This window comes from Barbus barbus, assembly GCF_936440315.1.
Source record: "Barbus barbus genome assembly, chromosome: 40".
NCBI classification, from domain to species: domain Eukaryota; kingdom Metazoa; phylum Chordata; class Actinopteri; order Cypriniformes; family Cyprinidae; genus Barbus; species Barbus barbus.
In genome coordinates, this window is record NC_136718.1 from 21250324 (window position 1) to 21269084 (window position 18761).

The 18761-nt window shown below is 37.4% G+C and overlaps 1 protein-coding gene across 1 annotated transcript; it reads left to right on the forward strand.

Annotated features, from left to right (window-relative positions):
- Positions 1–1497: 1497 nt before the first annotated feature.
- Positions 1498–18372, forward strand: LOC306859328 (LIM domain and actin-binding protein 1-like). Its single transcript, XM_079400329.1, has 11 exons — positions 1498–1765; positions 4485–4636; positions 5497–5539; positions 6764–7099; positions 12728–12785; positions 13061–13167; positions 13894–13971; positions 14330–14375; positions 14569–14612; positions 14709–14842; positions 16797–18372. Exons 2-11 carry the CDS (start codon positions 4515–4517, stop codon positions 17740–17742), a joined length of 1914 nt encoding a protein of 637 aa, XP_079256455.1. The 5' UTR covers positions 1498–1765; positions 4485–4514; the 3' UTR covers positions 17743–18372.
- Positions 18373–18761: the final 389 nt, after the last annotated feature.

Sequence of the window (18761 nt, forward strand, 5' to 3'; positions counted from 1 at the left end):
TTCTGCCTTAGGGAAGTGATAAACTGCTGAGACTGAAATAACGAAGCAGCAAACTATGAAGAAATTAGCTCTGCAGTCTGCACTAGTCACATCTCCGTCTCATTTTGTTTGCGTCCACCTTCTGACCTGCAATTAACAATTGCTGCACACGACACGTGTACCTTGCATATAGAAATATAATAGTAAATTATTCTATAAGAAAGTATGATCAGCGTTTACGTTCTTTATCATTGATAATAACCATCTTGTCTGGCTCTGATATAGCCTATGTATTGCCTGATTGTGATTCGGTGAGGAAGTTTCCTTAGTGATGAATTTTGATAATTCAGATGTGGATCACAAATGAAAGCTACAAAATTCTTTTTAGTGTTCATTATGTATATTTGTACTGTTTCATTTGTTCATGTATTTCTGTTTTATCGGAATCTATAAAAATGTGAATAAATGTGCTCAGCAAAATTAGAAAATGGTAATTAAGAAAAATGCATTAAATAATATTAAACTTTTTTTTTCTATAAACAACTTATATTTGTTCATATCCATTTTTATATTTATATAAAATAATAATAATAATTTATTCCCTCTTGGTTCTCAACATGACACAATTGAGTAAAAAGTGAAACATAATCACTTTTCCATTTATGAAACACCAACAATTTCTGAACTAAAGTGCTTGACAAATCCAGGACGATATTTTATAGAATTTTATTGGCCCCCTTAAGAAAAATAAGGCATTAAAGTATACAAATTTTAAATTTGGAAATAACTAATAATACAATACAATACAATAACATAGTGAGATAAAACAAATAAAGTATAGCATAATAAAAAATAACTAAACAACAAAATATTTCACATTATTTGATATTTGAATTTTTATTTAGAATTTTTTTTTTTAACATTTATTAATGTATGAAGAGTTTATTTGCAAAAAACAGATAACTCCGTTTTTTACATTTTCAAAATCATGTTTTTTATTGTGTTTTATTGTGTTAGTTAGCTGTTTTCAGTTATTTTTTAACCTAGTCAAAATAACCCAACTGTAGTTTGATTGAGATTAATTGGAATACACAATGAAAAAACATGATTTCTGAGAAGTGTTAAAAACAGAGTTATCTGTTTTTGCAAATGAACTCTTCATATATATATATAAATTGTGCTGAAAGGCATAATATAACACTGTGGAATGTTGTGTGCAGTCTCAAACAAGACTTCCATGTGACTGGGATTAAAAAAAAACGATCCATTGCCTGACTCCTAGACAGGCTCCTCTGTTAGACAACATTGCTTTGTGTTCCCACAGTTTTATTTTATATTAGATTAGAGTTTAATAAGAAGCTCCAATGAAGGAAAAAAAGAAAAAAAAAGAAAAATGCTGCACACAACTTACAATCTTTATTGTCCTAATGAATTTTTTCTTTTTATTTTGATGTGAAATATGAACAGGACATGGAGGCGGGGACTTTTGCTCACTTCCAGGAATTCTGTGGGATTCCCAGACTGAGTAGAGGCCTTGTTGACTCACTCTTTCTTTCTGTTCTGCTGAGAGTCTGATGATGAACTGCTGATCCCAGAAGTGGGAGGAGCCTTACCTGCTAGGTGCAAAGCAGCTCTCTTACCATTGGCTGAGAGGAGTCAGTATATTTCCTCACTCACAAACAATGTGAGAGTGAGCAGAAGCAGAGTGTTCAGAGCATTGTGAGGACAGACAGAGAGGCCAAGAAGAAAACTCTCAGCACATCCACTGAAAGACTGCAAGTTTAAAGTAAGTATGTTTAGATTTGTGATTCATGGGCCTTTGTTTGGGTTGATGAGTTCAGAGGGAATACAAGCTTGTCATGTTTTGCATTTTGAATGCATGCTTCATGCTTTTGTTTGATTGAGCTGCTTCTCACTTTTCACTTTGCTTTCAATGGTCTCACCAGCCGATTTATCTAACTTGCTTAGTGAATTTAAAAGGGACCGCTTTCTTTTCAGTAAAATGTAATGGAAAAAAAACTGTATTACATCAAGATTTCTGCATTTGTTCATTTTAGAGATTAATTTGTGTGTAAAACAGGTTGAGAGTTGTATTATGTAGTTCAATGCTAAATTTAAGTTGTGCATTCATTTGAAACATGATCCTGAGAAAATATTTATTACTTTTTTATTTTATTTAAAAAAAAAAAAAAAAATCTATATATATATATATATTACACGCTTTTATTTTTTAGAACTGTGATTTCCAGGCCTGGAAAAGTTATGAATTTTTAATACTGAAAAGCATTTTGACTAGCTATAAGTTGCTTTTTGTGGTTTTTATAAGACTATAATGACTGGGTGAAGTATTGAAAATGTATTGGTCAAAAGATGTTGGAACGTTTCTGATGATATGATTAAAAGCAGAGCACACTGATAAGTCACACCTCCAGGAATAAAGTGAAGACTTGTCTAAGCATGCTGATGTGACCTGACTGTGATGTTTCTGCTTCACTGAATTCATCAGAATGTTCCCGTGTCATTTAAGCAGAAGCACATTGCGTATATGTTGAATGGATGAGTGTCTACTTGAAGCAATTTTGGAAAGCCCTCGACTGTAATTTGTTGACTTTTAAGAAGTCCTGATTTATGAGATGAGTGAGAGTGTCTCATCTTCTGAGTCACATCCTAATGTCTCAATACGAGAGATCCTTGAGAAAATGTAGATCTCTCACAGTATTAAAACTTAAAAAAAATAATTTTTGATATGATTCTTTTCTCAGGCAACAGAAAAGAATCATATCATATAGCAGATTAAAACTGTTTATGGTTTTATGTAAGTGGAGTAATCCGAGGTAATGTTGACTCAGTTGCTGTGTCAGCAGCCTCCGTGACATTTTTAACTGTGAATCTGCTTCTTTCTTGCATTACCCAAAACAAAGCTCTTTGCTCAACTCTGCATGTTGGAGAACATGTTTGAATTGAGATATTTCTAAAGCTAATCATTAAAATGCTGGCTAATTTGAGGTAGTAGTATTATTGAAACCTAATTATAGGTATATATTTACTGAGAAAATCACTGTGGCGAGGAAAATTGCTTTCTGATCCTAATCTTTACCTAGATAATTTCCATCAGTTTCTGTCTATTCATATAAGACTCTCACCTATGTGTACGTGATGATTTCATGGGTGAGGTTAGTGGTTGGCCAGAGGTGATCGGTTTCCTGTGAATTTTGTAAGTACCTTAACAGGCATAACCTCATGTGATAAAACAGTTGTTCCGCTGTTTCCTGTCATATCAGGCATAAGTCTGAGCATGTCTGAATCATCAGGTGAGCAGCTACAGGTGTTGTGCACTGACGCCGAATGATGTCTCATTCAAGAGTGATATGGGAAAAGAATAATTTCTCCTGCTTTTGAACGTCCCGTAGGTGTTTTGGGGATTTCATGACACATTTGATTTGTGCAATCGCACGATCGCCTTGAGTATAATTGGATGCCTTTTTTTTGCAATGCATTGTATCGGGCCAGCTTTTTTTTAACATCTGATAGGGTTTTCAGTTTTCTAATAAAATTCAATTTACCACATTTCTATCTACACTGAAAAATAAAAGGTTTCAATAGGGGGTTTTCACTGCGATGCCATAGAAGAACCATTTTGGTTCCCTAAAAAAACAGTTCTTATAACCATTTCTTATAGTCTATACTCTTAAGGTTCTTTATTGGAATCTATTATTCCATGAAGAACCTTTAACATCCATGGAACCTTTTCAAGGCACAAAATATTATTCATAGTGCAAAAAGGTTCTTTAGATTTTTAAAATGTGCTTCACATTAAGAAAAAATGGTTCTTCTAAGTACTGATCACTGGAAGGTCCTTTGAGGAACCAAAATGTTTCTTCTATGGCTCTGCTGCCTTTTATAACCTTTATTTTTAAGAGTTTAAAGAACCTTTTTCCACCATAAAGAACCTTTTGTGGAAGAGAAATGTTCATGGATGTTAATGCCAATATAGAACCTTTTATTTTTAAGAGCGTATTGGAAAAATCATTACTTTATCATCTGATATTGTAATGCATTTTGATAGTTTAATAAGTGGTACTGTAAAATCTAGCTTTTCCATATATTGGGGGGTTTCTGAGAGTCTTGGTTTAAAAAAAACTCCTGGTCTGGCTATATAATCATTAAACGAGCAAGTAATTTTGTCTTTATTTTAACTATCAGCTTTTTCAGTAAGAGCAGCAGATATTAGAGAGCATACAACATTTAGCATTTTTAAAACTATGTTTAAAGTATGGCTTAAGGAAAATCAAATGTGATCAATGACTTGATTCTGATGTGATATTGTACGTATTGTATTGTTTGTGACTGAATATTGCAATTCTGTAACAACATTCTGCCCTGGGACTGCAGATGCAAATGAGCTTTATAGCTAACTCTGGCACAACACTTTTGTTGTGCAATTGTCTCTGCATAAATAAATGAAATTAGCTAAACTAATATTTGAAATGCCTCTGTCCTAAAAGAAATCCTACTGAAGACATCAGGAAACCAAGATGGCAGTCAGTTCATTTCATCGTGGGCAATGGACCTCAAAGTCCTTGCGAGTTACAGCAAAGGAGCTCTCTATTGTTGGCGTGCGAGGCAAAAACACGGCCATTGCTGAGAGATTTTCCAAGTAAGCAAATTTCAGGATTTGCATATCTAAAACTGATCTCACTTGTCCTTTAATTTCTCCAATTTGCTTTCACTTCAGCACACTTTGTGCTCTTTAGACCTTGTTTCTAAACCTGTTTTAAAGGCCTGTTTTAGCTTTTGTTCTAAATTGGTTTATGATGTTCAGACCTCATTTTGTTTATCTTTTTTTTTTTTTGTGAAATTTAATACCGTTTAATTTAATTTTATACTTTACATAAAGGACATTTAATTACTGACCTATGAGAATTCCAAATACTTGCTCATTTCTTGTTTTAAAAGAATTCAAAGCGAAGGATTCGAATCTGATAACTTACCTGTGATGGGTGTGGGCAAATAGAAATCATGGGTTTGGTATTGGGCTGGTTTAAACGGTTGCGTTTGTTCAGGCCTGCAGGACTATGATTATCTTTTTTTTGTTTGTTTTTCTTTCCAACTAACCTACATTTAGAGCCAACGGTTAGTTTGAATGTGGATTTCCTTTGAAAATCAGATGAACTTCCTGCTTTCAGTACTTGGGAATTTTTTTTAAAGTCCTTCCAACAGATGGTTAGTGTATCTGAAACCCCTTTAGGTTAGATTTCAAGTTTTGTTTTTAACATGCCGTAAAAATAAAACTGGAAGCAAAATCAAGACAGTCCAGTTCATGGGTTTGCACTCATGTGACCTCTAGGGGTCACCAACGATCAACAGTGATTTTTAGCTTTTAGGCAGATAAAAGGAAATATATCTCAGACCATAGAAGTCAAGCTAATGATGGTTAGTTTTTAAAATTTATAGAAACTAGCTACTCTTCATGTGTTTCAGCTGAGTGAACAACTCTTCCTCTTCATTTCCTCTCAGGTACCAGAAAGCAGCAGAAGAAACAAGTTCAGACAAGAAAAAAGTAAGTTCTCACCACCTTGCTATTCATTATCTAGTTTTCTATCTGAAAACTGCACTACTAAACTACTGCTGCTGCTGTTTAGACAGTGTCCAGTCATCTCAATCCCTATTTAGACGTCTTAATCTGCAGGTAATTCCCCACACGCTTTACATAACTGGTTCAGTCAGTCTGTGTCTTCTGAATGGTAATAAAACACTACGAGGAAGCTTCAGTAAACGTCTAAGAGTTTGTCAGGAACTGCAGAATTTTTTTTTTTTTAAAGCTAAATAGATTTTCACTGATTTGTTTTTTTTCTATTTTAAAAAAAATTCTTGAAACATAATATTGTTTCCAGTGTTTAGTGTTCAGAAATTATGCTTTTCTAAAGTAATTAATATCTAAATATTTTAACACTAATTTATAGTCTAAATGAATTATATTATAAATTTAAAGTCTATTTTTATCATTTTATTTCATTAACCATTAAACAAACTTAAGTTTTAAAATGTTTTTTGTTCAATTGAACCTTAAATGTTAACTGCTCACACAACCTGGACCTGTGACTAAGCTTGTTATATCTTTCACAAACGTTCTTTTTTCCCCGTTTCCTGTCACAACTTCCCTTTTTTTATGTTCTTCCTGGTTCGTCTGTCCTGTTGTTAGGGGGTTGGCCTAGTTCCCTCATGCAGATATTTTCTAAAGACTAGCATCTGGTGCTGCATTTTGTTCCCCCCTCATTTCCACCAGCACAGTCTGAGGGAGCAACTCCTTCCATTTGCCAGGTTTCTGAAGCTTTTGTAGTCAACCTTTTCCTAACAGACTAACACTAATTTTGTTTAGCCAATCGCTACTAATCCAGATATTACTCTCAATCATTTATATCTGCTGACTGCTTTTCCTTGGTCTGTCTCTGTTGGCTTTCAGTGTCAAAATTGTCATAAAAACCCTGGAGACTTTCTGTCAGTAATATATTTTTAATCATGAGTCTATTTATTAGTATTTTAAATTAGATCTCCTTGAATTGATTTAAATCTGTCTTATTCAAAACTTTAGATTGAATTAACTAAATCTGTATGTACTGCCATTTAAATTAGTATTTTATGTTTGAATTTCAGTTTAGATGGTAATAGATCAGTACAGTCAGACTCCAGTGTCTGGATTGTCTTCTGTTGAGATTAGAGTTTAAAAGTTGAGAAACCCCAGGAGTGAACGTTCTACTGACAGTCTCTTTGTTCTTCTTTACAGTTTCCAGAGAAGCCGACTCCTTCCTCGCGCAACAGCAATCTGAGTGCCCTAAAGCAGCTCTGGGAACAACCAGCGGAAACGCCTACATCTCTAGAACCCAAAACACACTCCACACAGCAGGAGAACCATCAGCGACAGCCTTTAGATCCTGGTGTTAACACCTCACTGGAGTCCACAGACGGCCAGCTTGTTGACGGCACAGAGACCCAGTTGTTGAGCGACAGTGACCAGGAGATGGAGAAGTGGACGCAAAGAGACATGCACATCGAAAAGCCCACAGTGCCTCTCAACAGTCTGAAGATGATGTTTGAGAAAGGCGAGACCTTTCACAACAATGTAAGTACAAATAATTATCTAAATTGGTGTATATTACCTTAATTGGGCATCTTGTCAATTTAGTAGATAACACTACTTGTGTGTATGTGTGAGTGAACTGAAAGTGTGTGTGCAGTTTAAAAGGGTGTGTGCAATTTAAAAGCCCAACTCCCCAACTTTTTTAAATTATAATATTTTTTCCATCTTATAAATGTTAATTGAGACTTCTTGGACCAAAACAGTCAAAATAATCAGTATATTAAAATGATTTCTGAAGGATCATGTGACACTAATGACTGGAGTAATGAAAATTCAGCTTTGCCTCAGGAATAACTTATATTTTAAAATCTATTAAAATAGAAATTTAAAATTTTTATATTTCAGAATATTGCCGTTTTTGATCAAACAGTAGCAGGCTTGGTGAGCATAAGAGACTTGTTGTAAAAATATTACCAACTCTAAACTTTTGAATGGTAGTATAATTTCTAAATGGCCTGTTTTTGCAGCTTGGTTCACATTCATAAATGTTCAGGTTGGACTGGGGAGGATGTTTTGAATTGTGACTCATGTAGTAAGTCTAGTATGTACAGTAGTATGTCTACCCCATGTCCCCTTGAAGTATATTAAAGTTTGATTAATTGCTGTGATCAAGTCGACTTGATCAAACTGCATCTGTCTGTTCTGCTGGCTGGATATCTGCTTGTATTCAAAACATTCATGAGACTGGTCATGCTGTGAGTCACATGGTCTGTGATCATGAAGACATCAGTGTGCTCCTCCAGTCTCCCTCTGAGCTCTAAGGTTGTTTCTGTAGCTTCACTGCTCTGCTAAACAGCCTGCAGGATGACTATTGTTAACTTGTGTTGTGTGACCTTGCATTAAATATTAGTGCTGCTTGCTAATTCTAGCATTACTTCCCCTATTGTTCATACTTAGAGTTAGAAAAAAACAACAACACTCTAACATTGTTGTATTAAATTTTGTCAGATGTAGAAGTCTAGTTTTACTAAAGCTTCTGTTGAAACGAGATCATGCCTTTTAGTCATGCCTCATCTTCATCTGACATTTTGCTTTATTTTTTTAAATCTAATTTTTTCTCAAAGGTTATGTGTTCAAAATGTACTGGGATTTCACCGTACACAATGGTGTCTCTTGTTTGTTCCATGGCCTGCGAAGGGAGTCGTGGACAACTTTTTATCTGCAAAAGAGTAAGCTGTTTTGAAGTAGCGTGGGTTGAGGACAGGGAAAGACTGAAACTGAATGCATTTTTCCCATTGTACCGTCACCACTGCATCACTAGTGGTTCAAAACGTCCCAGCATGCAATTAACTTAGATCCACACCATAGTTAGTGGTTCTTGCAAAAACAAACATCACTGTTTCTTATTGGGGTTAGAGACTTTTTCCCCATTCCTAATCCAAACTTTCAGTTAGTGATTTAAATTTGTGAATAGTTTAGTCCAACCAGACATTTCATGGAAACAAAATGACTCAATGGAACACTGGACACTGATTCGGTTCTTGAGTTCACTTCAACTCACTCGATAATCTGGTTGCAGCAGACTACATTTGTTGTCCTTTTTTTGACATTTTTGACTTATGAATAATTACAATTAATTTTTTGAGTTCAACTCAAACTCCCCACCCTCTCTAAAGACACTTTCATAATTGAACAGGTTTAAGGCTGCTCTCATAAAGTCTTTTCTGTTCTCACCGGGGGGCTGATGTCATGAGATAAACATCCACATGATCACTGCAGGGTTCAAGCTCTCTGCTCCCATCAAAGCCAAAGTTCTCTCCTTTAACCTGAGGGATGGTCATGAGGGAGAAGGACTGGCTGAAATTATTTGAATTCATCATCCAACTTCTCCAGCAGTTTTTATTTATTTTTAAATCTGCTGCAAAGATTTTCTTTATGAATGTCGCTGGATATTGAGTTTGGGCTACTTTGAGAGCTGAACTGAGTAATGAACTGCTGAGAAAAGCAGTTAATAAAGAGAAGTTCCAGATATGACTAGATGTAATGATGCGCAGAGTCTGAAGGGTGGACACATTTCGCAAGAATCTAGAATTTCACAGATGTTTTACCATCCAGTGTGCGTCATTAGTTCAGTTTTTCATTTAATTGAATTTGCTATTTTGTGATAATAATAAAAGCTTATTAATAATAAGCTTGTCCCCACGGGTAAACAAGCTTACAAATCACATAGAATGACGTTTTTTGAAAATCTAAAAATGCAGAAAGTTTCCTGTAAGGGGTAGGTTTAGGTGTAGGGCAATAGAAAATACGGTCTGTACAGTAGAAAAACCATTACGCCTATGGAGAGTCCCTACAAGGATAACAAACCAGACGTGTGTGAGAATGTGTGAACTAAACTTCCTGCACTAAACTAATACTGAAACAAAAACTAGACATTAAAAATTACTAAGAATTAAAAATGACAAACTGTAAAATTTCAATGAAAAAAAAAATGAAAATTGACATGTATATTGTCAATGATGATAAATTGTGTGTGTGTATATAATCTAAAATAAAAATGACAAAAACAACAAAATTATTAACTTTAGCTAAAATGAAAACTGACAATTATAACAAATCGATGCAAAATTTTAATAAAATATAGTTATTATAAAAATAAAAAGTAAAGTGTGTAAATGTATAGATAAATTGGGGAAGTCATGGCCTAATGGTTAGAGAGTTGGACTCGTAATCCAAAGGTTGCAGGTTCGAGTCTCGGGCCGGCAGGGATTGTAGGTGGGGGGAGTGAATGTCCAGCACCCTCAATTGAGCAAGGCACCGAACCCCCAACTGCTCCCTGGGCGCCGCAGCATAAATGGCAGCCGACTGCTCCGGGTGTGTGTTCACGGTGTGTGTGTGTGTGTGTTCACTGCTGTGTGTGTGCACGTTGGATGGGTTAAATGCAGAGCACAAATTCTGAGTATGGGTCACCATACTTGGCTGTATGTCACTTCAGAAATTTATTGAATATTGCATAATCCTCAAATTAAAAAAAAAATCTTCCTTTTTACCACTTTATTTCATGTATTAAATGAAATGAAAGTGTACTGAATATTTTTTTTATGATAGATATAGTATATGTGTACTGTATATATTTTATCCTTGTGTCTGATAGGACACTCCTCATTTCTAGCAGGCAGCAGATTAATAGAGGGTCTTTTGTCTGGGCTGATGCCCCCTATGGCTGCGCTGCCTTTGCTTTTTGTACGGTGTATATTTCCCGCTCCCCTTGTGTCGGCACACCAGCCTGGAGGCGCTGCAATGATGCCTAGCCGGCTGGTTCCCCCACAGCCGCGCTGATGGCTAATCCACGACTGGGGGGGTGGGTTGGTTTCAGCCCCCTTGTTGGATTTAAGAGGTTCAAGCAGCTGCCTACCCCACCCCACCCTCTCAGCCCTCCCCCTCTCCATCTCTCCCGCCAGCAAAACACTGGCATGCTCACCATCTCTAATCTGCTCTCAGCGCACTGCCGGGCTTTAGGCAGACAGACTCGGCTCTGTAAATCTCCAGGAATCACGGCGGACCGCCCGTTGTTGTCTGTCTGATTTTAAATAGGTAAGACACCTGGCTTTTAGATCGATACTGTTATTGTTACATGTGGAAACTCTCTGTTGGGTGGGATCATGTCAGTTTTAGTTCCTGTTGTGCTGCTTTCCTGAGAACAATGACAATGGATACAGCAGACTTTTTGGAGGATGTGTTTGTCCTGGAATTGACTGCTCTGTTGTAGGGCAATATTTGCTAGGCACTTGAAAAGTAAATGGTTTTTGTTTAAGTGTCATATTCTGATAGAAAAACTAAGATGTAATATCACTACATAAAGAAATACAAAATTTTCTCTTCCATTTAATGGCTAGTTTTATTATATTCAGTTATTGTAAGCAAGCAGGAACAGATGTCAAACTTTATAAATGTTGCCCATGATTTTAATTAATAATTTACGGAAAAGTTTAAGGTTCAATCATTGTGACACAAGCAGCTCATTTCATCTAATATTTCACGTCATACAATTCAGCCTCATCAACAGGGTCTCGAACTGTTGGGTTAATGTTGTGGGTTCAGTAACGGGTTGTTCTGGTCTCCATGTGTCTCAGTCCGTGGGTGTAGAATTGCATGAGAGCGGTTGTGCTGTGTGCTGGTGGTGTTGTGGCAGTAAAGCCAGACGCTGGTGTCTGTCCACGGCTCTCCTAGAGCTCATTAGAGGATTATTGATGCCAGTGGAGGAGCTGGCCGGCCAGAGAAGGAGACATGTTTAAACACTGCTGTCATGGCTTTAAATGTCTCTTGTCACCTTGCTAATTAGTGCTGTTTACTTTAGCTCATGGGTTGGGGGGATTTCAATAAACCCCTTACCCAGAGTGTTAAACTTTGGGGCGTAAATTTGTCCTGCACTGAATAAGGCTTAATATGAAGATATCTGTATCTATTTATTTTTGCTGGCCAACAGATAAAAAATCCTAGAGACTTACATTTGAAGGAAGAACTCCGGTGTTGCCAAGTCCTCAGTTTTCCTGTCGAATTGGGTTACTTTCATACTGTTGCTGCAGGGTTTGTTTTTTTCTGAGTTAAAGCGAAATCTTCCACCCCCAGGGTGCGTTTCCCAAAAGGCTATTTTGGTTAACGCACCCCAGAACATAATTTTTGACTGAAGAACCCCTAGAACACAATTTTCCTAGTCAATTTCTCCTGAAGCAAGATTAGGCTTGCTTTAGCCACGATTGGGAAAGTTTTGAGAAGCAATTGACCCTTCGCGGGGAGTTTGATTGACAGGCGATCTAAACAATCATAACGCCGAATCTGCCTTTTTTTTTTTTTTTTTTTTTTTGTCAGACAAACAAACCAGACAGGAGAGTAGACTGTGTGAGAACATGATGTGTGGTGTGAGAGTGGCATGGCTTGTCAGACATAGCAACAGTAATGAAGAGGGGTGGTCTTTGCAAAGGGTAAATTTGGGTTGGCTTTGTTACACAGACCTGGCAACCCTGAAGGACTCAAGCTATTTCTAGATACCAGAATGTCATATTTAAGTGTGTGGTAAAAACCACCTAGCGACTATTTAGCAATGCCTTAGCAACCACCCAGAACACCTTAGCAGCCACTTAGTGACGCCCTTGCAACCATCTGGAAGACCTTAGCAGCAACAAAGCAACATTCAAAAACCATTCAGAACACCTTAACCACCACATAAGAACACCTTGGCACTTAGAATACCCTAGGAACCATTTACCAATGCCTTAGCAACCACCCAGATCACTTAGTGACATTCTAGCAACCATCTGAAACACCCTACCAACTGCAACATGCAACACCTTAGCAATTTTACATTAACATCATGGTAAACACCCAGAATATTCTTAACAACCATCTAGCAATGCTTTAGCAGCTACCCAGTCCCTATCAGCCACTAGGGAATTTTTGTGATGTGTGAATGGAAATGAGATCCAATTTGCATTGGGTCTGACTTTAAAGTCTATAAATTACATTGAATATCCTGTTTCATTCTGAAATGCTTCCCATTAAATAGTACAATGGGTGTCAAATGGCTAGTCACATTTACTTGAAGGACTTCTTAACGCTCTCTTTGTTCTTGTTCTGTGCTCTTCATTAACACACGTTTCCTTGTCCGTTTAGGTGTCCAGAGAGCCTGGGGAAACAGGAGACAGTGGATCCGAGAACATGGAAGATAAAGGTACAGAATCAAACGCGGCACTAAACGAACACCCTGGTCTTGTTCAATATGTTTTCAGTTACATGAACTCACATCTTGAACTTCCTGCTTCCTTTTTGCAACCCTGTAAGAGTCAACTTTCTGGAAAGTGCTGATGGCAGTTCTGTGTAAATTCCTGTTTCCCATTCCCACTTTGACCTTGTGGCACACATACTTTTTTTTCCCCCCATTGTATTTCAGTGAGTTATTAGAGACCCCACTGACTAATCTGACTCCTTTTCTTCCGTTCTTCACAGAAAGTCTTGAGTCTGGAGTCAAAATGGTGGAGTCCACCCCTCTCAGGGACCGAATGGCCTTGTACCAGGCAGCTGTGACTAAGCACGATTTCCCTTCCTCCCCCACTGTGAGTGACAACACCCTCCACCCCCACCCCCCCTTCACCATAAACACTCTCTCCGTTACTATCACTCTTTATGATTTCATCACATGCAAATGTTAAGTCTTTCTGCTGACATGACACTATTTGCATCTGGTTTGAAGGGATAGTTCACCCCTAATTGAGAAGACTGTCGTCATTTACTCATGTTGTTCCAAACCCGTATGACTGACTTTCTTCAGTGCTTTTTTCCAACAGGGACTGAAACTTTTAAGTCGCTAAAAATCCCCAAGAGTCTTGACATTAGCCTTAGATCTTTTTGAGTTTGTGAATAAAAAGAATGAATGAACGAATCTGCTCATAAAACCATCTTAATGATTAATGCATGAATTGGACTGATCTGGTTTATTCAGATTTCAGGATCATCAGAGAATAATGAAATTTTAGCCAGCTTTTCTAGAGGTTAGTTACAGTTATATAAGAATATAGTCAAGAGTCAGATGCACCATTTTATGGTATTTTGATAACCCTTTTCTGAAGGTTTATGATTTCATTCATTGCATTTGCATGGGAAAATAGCAATCAATCAATTTAAAAAGTGATTATTTTGTGTTGCATCCTAAAGTTTAGGATTGGAATGCCTTCGGGATGATAAAATGATCACAGAATGCTCATTTTTGTGTGAACTGTTCCTTTAAGGGAGCACATGCACAAAGATAACCTTCTCCCTTTTTGTGTTCCTGGTTCTGGCAGAGTGAACCAGCAGACAATGAAGTCCGCAGTCACAGTGGGAAGCAGAAGGAAAATGTGCCGCCAGTGTCTCCTGATGTGGTGAGAACTGTCGACACGAAATACTCTGACTGAACAGATCCTATTTGCTTTTGTTAATATATGATCCTGGCTTTATTGTGCTTCATAATCATTCATCGAACAACTTGCCCCACATCTGACTTTGTTTTTGGCTGAATCCCTTCGGTTTTTCAACCTGACTACAAAATCCTCCTGCTTTTCACGATGCAGTCAATTTCTGTTTTATTTTTGTTGAATATCCGGTTTTAGTCAGATGTCACATTATGAAAGCAGAAAGGGTTACAGCTGCAGTTTCATTTTAACACAACAGATTATACCATTTTTAAAAATAGTAATGTTTCTGGCACTGTAACTTTACTAGGTATCTTTCTATTTGTAGGGATCTGAATCCAACCCTATGAAAAGTCCCAATTCAGACAGGAATGGTGAGTCTCTTGCAACCTTTCTAGCATACAAATCATGAGTGAATCTTCTGCTTGTTAAGTTTAACTGTATTTTCACACATAGTGAGAACTGATCATGCTTTATTTGATCAAATGCATGCACTGCTAGGCACTTGGAAGTCAGCGCCCTCTAGAGATAGTTTTGCTGAAACAACACTGCTCTCTCATTTTACAGGCTCCGTTATAAGTCCTGAACAAAACCAGACTAAAAATGTTAGGGTGAGTATTCAATCAATATTAACTTTTATTTTAGTGACGTTTGGTTTTATCTCTGTATTTTTTTTCTAAAACATTTGTGTTTTTGTGCACTTGTAGACCTTCCGTTTGCCTGTCCGTGAAACCTGCATCATGTGCCTTAAGACTGTGTACCCGCTAGAGAAACTTGTAGCGAATCAGCAGATTTACCACAACACCTGCTTCCGCTGTGCCTACTGCAACACTAAACTCAGGTGAGGACAAGAGACTCTACCATGGCCCTGATCTTATACTGAAACACTTGATGTGGAGAGTAGTAGGCACAAGACTGTAGGGTGTCCCATTTGTCAATTTATGATGGAGAAGGGTAATCATAAGTTTGCTCACCCCATGCATAGCCAGTGTTAGGCCTACTCTTACTGTTTTTGTCTACTGACAAAAATATATTCTTAGTCAGTATTTTGTCATATTCGAGTAATTATTTTTACTTTAAAAAAAAAAATAAATGATATCTGATTTTACTGTTAGGACTTTTATAAACCGTTTTCTATTTTAAACATTTTATGTATTACACAAATTGTTGAAAACAATCATCTGAAATAACATTGAGTACGCTACTTAAAAAATATTGTGAATTCTTTATGATTTGAATGCGAGTTCACATTCATTTGTGCATTCTCGTTAATGTAGGTTATGTTTATGTTGAATATGTATAGAATGCATTGGGGTTAGTTATTTAACAGGCTAACAGTGTTTCACTTTACTAGTATTTCTTAATTGTTTTAGTCTATTTTTCATATAAACTAGCCTACTAAATTATCTGAAACAATATTGGCCACGTCCACAGCAGGTTGTCAGTTCTGTATTTTGAGTTTTACATTCACACACATCGATTATTCACAAAAGTGGCAACCGGTTTCAGGTTTCACAACCAAAATTTCGGCAAAACTCTGCTGTGTGAACTGAACTGTACTGGACTAGTTGTCTGTTAAGTGTCCATGTGTCATGTGTAGTTCCGGTGTTGTGCCCATTTTCCACTCTCTGCCAAATTATTACCCCCCTCCTTGAAATCACAACCTGATTGCCTAATCCTAATCCTAACCCTAAAGGCCATTGCACACTGAGTCTGAAATTTTCATATGAGTTTTTTCCTAATCGTCATAATTCGTCATGACGATTCAGTGGAGGGAGTGAATAACCAGCACTCCACCCTTAATACCACGACTGAGGTGCCCTTGAGCAAGGCACCGAACCCCCAACTGCTCCCCGGGTGCCGCAGCATAAATGGCTGCCCACTGCTCCGGGTGTGTGTTCACGGTGTGTGTGTGTGTGTGTTCACTGCTGTGTGTGTGTATTTTGGATGGGTAAATGCAGAGCACGAACTCTGAGTATGGGTCACCATACTTGGCCGTATGTCACGTCACTTTCTTTCTTCTTTCCAATCAAAATGCATGCTACGGATGCGAAAACGCAGAAAATCGAACCTGATCCAATTTTTTTGGGGTTTGATTTTCTGCGTTTTCGCATCCGTAGCATGCATTTTGATTGGAAAGGATGACGAAAATGGAAAAACGCATACGAAAATTTCAAACTCTGTCAATGACCTTAAATATACCAATACTAGGGGGGTAATAATTTGGCAGGCATCAGAATTCGGTACTACACTGGCGTTTGCTAACTGTTTATCGCGAGTTACTTTGGTCTGCAAGTGCGTGCGACTCAAACTCTCCGTTCTCTAGTCAGAACCAAAAAAAAAACTGTCAATTCAAATTTGACTAACTAATCATTGTCAGCTGTGATTAAACTAACAATTGTTTATAGGCCTACTTATTGAGTCTTCGACATTTACTGTGGTTGGTTAAAAAGGTGACATTCACAGTTAGTGTGACAGTAAGAAGGGATGGGTTGATTTGTCACAAATTAAGCCAATCTGAAGAGTTTTTTTTTTTTCTGTTGGAAAAGTTAGTTCATGTTATATGGCATTTTTCCTGTCATATTTTCCTACTATCAACTTTTTTTATTAAAATGACATTGTGGTAATGCACCATTTTTCATCTTGTCTGCGTTATTCCTGACAAAAATAATATAACCTTTTTTTTCAGTAAAAGATCTAGAATGCCTTTTAGGACAGGACTTGTGTATTTAAATGATGTTAAAGTTGGTTTGTTTCTAATCTCTCACTATGTTTTGCCGCTCTCTTTTGGTCAGTCTGGTGAACTATGCCTCTTTGCACAACAACGTCTACTGCAAGCCACACTTCTGCCAGCTGTTTAAAGCCAAGGGCAATTATGATGAGGGTTTTGGCCACCGACCCCACAAAGAGCTTTGGGAGGTGCGAGGAGAAGGAGCTGAGGAGCAAGTGAAGTTGTCACCTCAAGAAACCACATCCAGCCCAACAGTAGAGGAGTCTCCATTGGTAAAAGTTAACGTGCTTGCGGCCACTTTAGAGACCCGAACCCAGGTCACTTCTGAGAGGGTGGAGAAGCCACTGGAGACGGGACGACTCAAGATATCCTGGCCTCCGCAGTCAGAAGGGGATGAGAGCGCAACCCATATGTGTGGATCCACAGACGGCAGTGGCATCAAACCCATCCGCCCGAAATGGCCTCCAGAGGGCGATACAGTATCAAGCAACTCAGACCAATCTGATCTCCCAAAGATTCGCAGGAGCGTCTCACTCAAGGAGAGAAGCAAGCCGTTTTCCATCTTCAGCTCTGCGCCGGTCACTCAACCCAGCAAGATTTGCCAAAGATCTCCTTCAGTTGAGAAGCCAAGCTCAGAGGAGGAAATGTCACCCGTTTCTTCCACCACCGACACGATCTCTTCCGAGGACATGACCGAACACAACCAATCAGAAGAGGAGGAACAAGGTGAAACTGAAACCAAGGAGGAACACAATGAGGAAAAGATGGAACAGGAGGAGAAAGTGGAAGCTCAAGAAGAGGAACTTTCCTCCCTAAAATGCAGCTCACCGGTCAACAGTCCTTCATTGTCGCCCGAGAGCGAGTCTGGGTTGGATCCTGAGGAGAACCAAGCCTCACAAGATGTGGGCTTTTGGGATGGAGAAGAAGCTGAGGAAGACAGAGCTGATTTCTCAGTGGAGGACCTCATTAAGAGGAACCGTAATTATTACGATGATGATGATGTGGTCTGAGTGATACGTTAGAAGTCCATGAACTTTCATTTCCCAGAAGCACCAGCATATTTTCATGTAGTCTCCATTTGTGTCTGTCTTTTGTGCAATTTTTTCAGCTTCTACATGTGCCTATAAATGTAAATGAACTAAAAACCAAGTAGTTGGCAGGTTTGTCATAAGGTTTCTCTAGTCTAGATGAGACACTCGAGCTCTTACGGTCTCTTCAAGCCTAGTTTTATGAATTTTTAATTCATTTGGTACTTTTTCTATGTTTTATATATTAATAGGCTGGAATATTTTATTCAGCTGCTGTTCAGTTTCAGAAAATTTGCATCTCTAAACAATTAAAAAAGAATGTTGCTATCACTTTAAGAATTTAATTTTATTATTAGGCCAATCTTAGTGTTCAGTTCAAGCACCCATCTTTTATTTGTTTTTTATTATTTCACACAAGTGGTCTATCACTATTGTAATGCACTTGGATGTACTTTAAAGTTTAAACACCCCCGACTGTACCACATTTGATAGGATTGGCAACCTTTGAATATTTTAAAAATTTTATTTAACTATTTTAAATGTCACTTTTTATCATGGGACCAAATATCTTGGAATACTTGTTTCAAATAAATTTACTACTACAAAATCTGGAGTGAGAGAGTATTATTTTCCTACAGAGGTACTTATACCTTTTTTTTTTTTTCTTCCCCAGCTAAGTGAGCATGAAACAAACTTGCTGTCTTTTTTTTTTTTGTATTCTTTTTGTATTTATTTAAAATAGTTAGCATTTATTTTTGGTCTTAACTGTAACCAGTGGGGAAAATCAGTTAAAAAAAAAACTGCAAACAAGATAGTAATTTTGATATGAGATTAATATATAAAAATGACTAATATGCAATTGTTCGGGAAAAGGATATACCAAGAACAAATGTATAATAATTGGTAATTTGGTTCTTTTAATGCAACAACACTTTGAAAGCTGCAGTTTTATCATTAGACTCAGTTAATTATTCAAAAATGAGTGTTTTGTCACAATGTGA

Bases quoted from the DNA above. Each gene is read 5' to 3' on its own strand.
- LOC306859328 (XM_079400329.1), top strand. From the start codon at position 4,515: ATGGCAGTCAGTTCATTTCATCGTGGGCAATGGACCTCAAAGTCCTTG. The intron at 4,637-5,496 runs GTAAGCAAATTT...ATTTCCTCTCAG, and splicing joins ATTGCTGAGAGATTTTCCAA to GTACCAGAAAGCAGCAGAAG. The intron at 14,843-16,796 runs GTGAGGACAAGA...TCTTTTGGTCAG, and splicing joins TACTGCAACACTAAACTCAG to TCTGGTGAACTATGCCTCTT.